At 44.6% G+C, this 5,832-nt stretch overlaps 1 protein-coding gene across 1 annotated transcript in view; it reads right to left on the bottom strand.

Moving 5' to 3' along the window:
• Positions 1–4,869, bottom strand: part of LOC148131015 (cytochrome P450 2C8-like) — a 35,649-nt gene extending 30,780 nt beyond the window's left edge. The window contains exons 1-2 of the mRNA XM_087965549.1: positions 4,222–4,869; positions 552–714 (exon numbers count right to left, since the gene is read on the bottom strand). Of these exons, the coding sequence (XP_087821675.1) occupies positions 552–714; positions 4,222–4,545 (487 nt within the window). The 5' untranslated portion in view covers positions 4,546–4,869. The remainder of the gene's footprint in view (positions 1–551; positions 715–4,221) is intronic.
• Between the last annotated feature and the right edge of the window lie 963 nt (positions 4,870–5,832).

Here is a 5,832-nt window from a genome sequence, read left to right as displayed (position 1 = left end):
TATTCTAGTTCAACATCGTTGTTTTAAAAAAGGGGCCAATAATTTTCCAGGGGGGAAAATGGCAATTTTCTTATGGATAAAATTGAGAGTTTATTGAAGTTACAGACTGAAGTTACTTTGTGTATTGCCACTGTACAGGTAGTTCCCGATTTATGACAATTCCTTTAATAACCATTTCACAATGCTGAGAAAAGTGACTTAGTTAGGACCACTCCTCAGTGTCATGCTAACATGAGCAACATTTGGGTGCTTGGCAACTGGGATGTATTTACAATGGTTTGCAGCATCCTGGGGTCACGTGATGAACATCTGTGACTTTCCCAGCCAGCTTCTGACAAGCAAAGCCAATAGGGGAAGCTGGATTCACTTCATGACCGTGGCAAAAAGGGGTGGCAAAGTCAAGTATAACTCACTAGACGACCTCCTTGCTTAGCAACAAAAGTTCCAGTCCCAAATGTGGTTGTAAGTAGAGGACTAGCAGAACCACGACAAAGGTGACACCAAAGAAATGAACATTGTCCTGCCTCCTGAAGAAAGTTGATCGTTCTTACCTTTGTTGTTTGCCACTACTTTGAAAATGGGGAGCAGAGGCCGGCCGGAAACATCTTCAGAGTGGGTGGTGAGACCCTCCTTCACAGCTTGGAAGCCATGTAATATAATCACAGGGTAGGGCCCGAACCACAATGTGAAGATATTCCCGTAGATCTTGGACATCTGTTAGAAAACAATCCCACATGGTCATATATTTTAGCAAAAGGGTTCTCTGCCCTGTTTCTGGGTGGGCGTGGCCATGGTGGGCGTGGCCTAGTCGGCCTCCTGCACCATGATTGGTGGGGGGGTGTTTTTACCCTCCCCGGGCTCCGGAGGCTCTCTGGAAGCCAGAAATGGGCTCAGTTCCGGCCTTCCTCACCTTCCAGGAAGCCTGTTTTTTGCCCTCCCTGAGCCTCTATGTGCGCCCTGCATTTACCTGCATCCAAAACAGGCCACGTGAAGACTCCGGGGAGGGGAGAGGGAGAGGGGGGGTGGAGCCAGCCAGGAGTGGGGATTTGGGGGTTCTCCAAACTGCACAGAATCTTAGCGAGGGGCTCTCCCAAATCCCTGTGAACGCCCAGCAGCCCAACCCCTGTGACACGGTCTTTAAGATTCTTGGTGACTATATAATTTATTTTCATTTGAATAAAAGCTTAAATTCATTAGATTCATTCCAGATAGGAGAGGGGGGGAGAAGGAGGAGGACTGTGGGGTTCTTGGTGCTCTCTGAGCTTGGTTGCTTTCTTGCAGACATTTCATCGCCCAACTAGGGAACATTATCAGTGTTAGATAATGGAGAGGAGTTTGGAGGAGAAGGAGGAGGAGGACTGTAGAGTCCTTGGTACTCTCTAAGGTTAGTTGTTTTCTTGAAGACATTTCAGTACCCAACTAGGTAACATTATCAGTGCTGGAAGGGGGTGGGGTTTGCAAGGAGCAGGAGGAGGAGGAGGAGGAAACTGATAAGGTGGACTCTATTCCTGTTCCCAGAAAATATAACATTTGTCCACTGTCCAGTGTTATCCCGGAGATTTTAGATGAGATGGGTGGTGCTGCAAAAATGATAAATAAATAAATAAATCTGCTCGGTCTGCACACTAGATAACATCTTTATTAAGTTAAACAACAATACACAAGGGAGTATGCAAACTTTTCAATTCTCTGAAAGATTTCATTCAGTTAAATCGGTTTTTAAAAAAGAAAGCAGGGAGAAAAAGCATGGTATTTTTTTAAAAAAATGTGGCCTGTGTTGTGAACAAAGTTAAGTGGAATAAGGAGATTTTCAATGTTGCTGGAAAGTTGTGGGTGACGTTTAATTTGCACCCAGACCAATACCAAGTCATCCTTACATTCAGAGCAGAGGAAGTGAAAATGGCATTCCCTTTAGTTAGCAGGAAAAAAAAGGACGTTTCTGTTAAGTCTGGGCGGTGGGTCCCAAGGAGAGACGAGACTCGTGGTAGTGAACAACAGCTCTTTATTAAGCAACCAGATACTGAGACAAAAACCCTAGCCACGGCTGCTCTTTTTATAGAGCTGGCTGCGGCTAGGCAGCCAATCACAGGTTTTTGAGCTTGCCGCGCTTGGTGTTAGCCAATCACGTCAAGCTCTATATGAGCCAATCAGAGTGTCCCAATAGCGACCAATCATGGCCCGGCTTTTCCGGACCAATAGGAACGCAGGTCTTCAAGCCTGCTAGTACGGAACAGTTTCTTTATTAGACATCAGCAAGCATCAAAAATAGTTAACAGGCATAAAATAAATAAAGCAGTGGTGGGATTCGACCAGTTCAGACCGGTTCGGGCAAACCGGATGTTAAAGTTACATCTGGTTCGCCAAACTGGTATTTCAACTGACCTGCTGGCATCCTGTGAGTAAGTGGCATGTAGAGTAACCTTTGGTTACTCCAGCTTTAAGCCTTCTAGATATAGAAAGCAAAACAGAGTTGGCAAATAGGACACCAGGCGATCCCGGGGCCTCTTTCCTGCACCCTAAACAGAATGCAGGTAGTCCGCAACTAACAACCATTCATTTCGTGACCAGTCAAAGTTACAACAGCATTGAAAAAAGTATGATGGTTTTTCACACTTATTTTATGGCCCAGGTGGTCAAGGCAAGGCAGGCCTCTCGAGAGTCCTTCGTTGCTCTCAATAAATGGTCCAACAAATGGACCTTCTATTCTATTCTATTCTATTCTATTCTATTCTATTCTGTTCTGTTCTGTTCTGTTCTGTTCTGTTCTATTCTATTCTATTCTATTCTATTCTTTTTTGATACCAGGCCTCTAGCCTATGAGGGCTCTGGAATCACAGACAGACTGTTGCTATTGGCAGTCAATACAGCAGAGGACTGCAGGAGGCTGTCGTGGCTTTTATTTTACTACCAGTTCAGGCGAACTGGGCCAAACCGGTAGCATACCACCACTGCAGTGGGGGTACCTTTTTACTCTTACCGATTTCCCTATTATAGCACATATTGCACATGTTTCAGTGTACAAAATGACCAGAGATATTGATGTCGGAAGAGGACCAACAGAAATTGCTAAAAATTTACCTCAAGTTTTCTTTTGTGTGTGGCTATTATTGCATGATCAAAAAAGATCAAGATTTGTCCAATTAGAAAACACGGTGAGCGCAAAGAGTAGCTCTTACAAAAAAGAAAAATAGATTTGATCCTCCCACTCTTTTGGCTACAACACAAAAGCCACAATGCCACTTAGCAATAAATGGCAGGGCCTCGACTTATGACCACAACTGAGCCCGACAATTCTGTTGCGAAGTGAGACATCTTTTTAAATGGCCTTTTGGCCTCTTTCATCACTTTTCTGGCCACGGTTGTTAAGAGAGTCGCTGCCGTTGATAAGTTAGACCCACGGTTGTTAAATGAACCTGGCTTCCCCCGTGGACTTGGCATGTCGGAAGGTCGCAAAAGAGGATCACATAACCTTGGGGACATGGCAACGGTCGTAAATACGAACCAGTTGCCAAACATCTGGATTTTGAACATGTGATCATGGGGATGCTGCAAAAGTCGTAACTGTGAAAAATGATCATAGGTCACATTTTTCAATGCCATCTTAATTTTGAACGGTCACTAAATGAACTCTTGTAAGTCAAGGACTAACTTGTATTGTTCTGTTTTGTTGTTACCAGTATTGTTCTGTTTTGTTGTTACCTATATTATTCTGTTCTGTTGTTATCTGTATTGTTCTGTTTTGTTGTTACCTATATTGTTCTGTTCTGTTGTTACCTGCATTGTTCTGTTTTGTTGTTACCTGCATTGTTCTGTTTTGTTGTTATCTGTATTGTTCTGTTTTGTTGTTACCTGTATTATTCTGTTCTGTTGTTATCTGTATTGTTCTGTTCTGTTGTTACCTGTATTGTTGCCAAACATCTGAATTTTGATCATGACTTTGAACAGTCACTAAATGAACTGTTGTAAGTCAAGGACTACCTGTATCTACTTCTGAAGGGCCATCTTCCATACCTTCATTTCTTTGCTTCTAAATATGTATCGGCACATTTCTCCCCTAACAATAACAGATTAACAGAGTTGGAGGGAGACCTTGTAGGTCATCTAGTCCAACCCCTCTCACCCAAGCAAGAGACCCTACACCATTTCTGACAAATGGCAGTTCAATACTTCATTTTTTTGATCCGAGTTAATCAGCTGGTGAAAGGGATAGAAAATTCTTACCTCTGTCAAGAGTTCCCGGCTAAATTGAAAAAATTTGGGGTGCCATAAGCATCCGATGAAAGGCAGAGGGGTCGGTCCAGGTGGGTAGTCCCTTCTCCGAACCTGCAGCCTTACCAGTTGGACAACCAGGAGGCAGAAGAGGAAAGTGAGGGAAATTGAGCTTAGTACCAGCATTTCTGTGCAGCTTCTCCAAGGAGTCTGTCTGCTCTGTGGTAAGACTTTTGCCTGCAAAATCCTTTTGCTTTTCCAATTTTGTTCCCATGGGCAGGATCTACCCAGAGGATTTAAATTTGCCCTGCCTCTTTTGGCAAATCTGCTTCCCATTCTGCAACTCGGGGCATTTTCTTCTTGGGATCCGGTTCAGCAAATTATGTTGTAAGGTTAAATGGAACAAACCCTGGATAACTTCTCTTACACCACTATGGCTTCTGCAGAAGTTTAAGCTGGCGGAAAGATTAAACTGTCAGAAAATGTCTCCTTATTTCTAGCTGGAATCTCTCTGCTTGATCAGTTTCCATCCATTATTCCTTGTCTGGCCTTCAGGTGCTTTGGAGAATAGCTTGACCCCCCTCTCCTCCTCTCTCCAACAGCCCCTCAAGGATTGGACCTGGGGCTATCTTGTCACTGTTGGAAGTTATAACCCTCCCTAGAAAAATGAAACATTTTATGATATACTAAAAAGGCAGAATATTTCCCCTAAAAGAGAAGTAGAAACTCAGAGAGGCAGAAACTCAGCACCTCCACACCCCCACCCATCAATGGGCCATGAAGGCCTGAGCCAACGACACGCCGCATTTTCAGTCTCTGCATCTCATTTTCAGTCTCTGCACACCCCATTTTCCACCCATTCCAGGCGGTGGGGATCAAAATGGGTGGAAAATGGGGCGCGCAGAGACTGAAAATGGAATGGGAGAGCCTTGTTTATATTTATTCCAAATTTTAGTAGGCCACGTCTAACAAAATGGTTATTAAAATCAACATTAGATTCATTTTTATCTTACCAGAGGTAGCCGTGCCATCCAAATCTTAATTCACGGCCCTCTAATTTAAGTAACCTCTTATTGGGAGTACAGGTGGTTTTAGTGATGGTTCAAAGCAGTGGTGGGATTCAAATATTTTTACCACCGGTTTGGTGGGTATGGCTTGGTGAACGTGCTTTGCATGCGTGCTGACACTTTGCGTGCGCACGCCAAGCATGCACTTTGCACAGAGGCATTCTAACTCACTTCCGGCAAGCCTGCACTCTCCCAGTCGCTTCAGCAGCTGCTGCACAGCACGCTGCTGTTCCACGCAAAGCAGCTACGCTTCAAATTCAGAGGATAAAGGTGAGTAGGGGTGCCTGGGTGGGCAGGTGGGCCCAACAGCAGAGCGGTGGAAAGTACTGGTTTAGTCTCTGCTGCTTATCGCTGCTACCGGCTCAGCAGAACCGGGCCAAACCGGTAGAATGCCACCACTGGTTCAAAGTTACAATGGCACTGTCACGTACATGAACCTTTTTTCACACTTACGACCTTTGTAGCATCCTCCTGCTCAGGCGATCAAAATCCAGGTGCTTGCAGCTAGTTCCTACTCAGGACCGTCGCAGTGTCCCAAGATCACGTGATCCCCTTT

Source organism: Notechis scutatus, chromosome 4, assembly GCF_049901735.1.
Source record: "Notechis scutatus isolate UNSWTSFEM ecotype Mainland chromosome 4, rNotScu1.2, whole genome shotgun sequence".
NCBI classification, from domain to species: Eukaryota; Metazoa; Chordata; class Lepidosauria; order Squamata; family Elapidae; genus Notechis; species Notechis scutatus.
The sequence above is the reverse complement of the archived record's forward strand: the minus strand, read 5'-3'. Positions and strand labels throughout refer to the sequence as shown.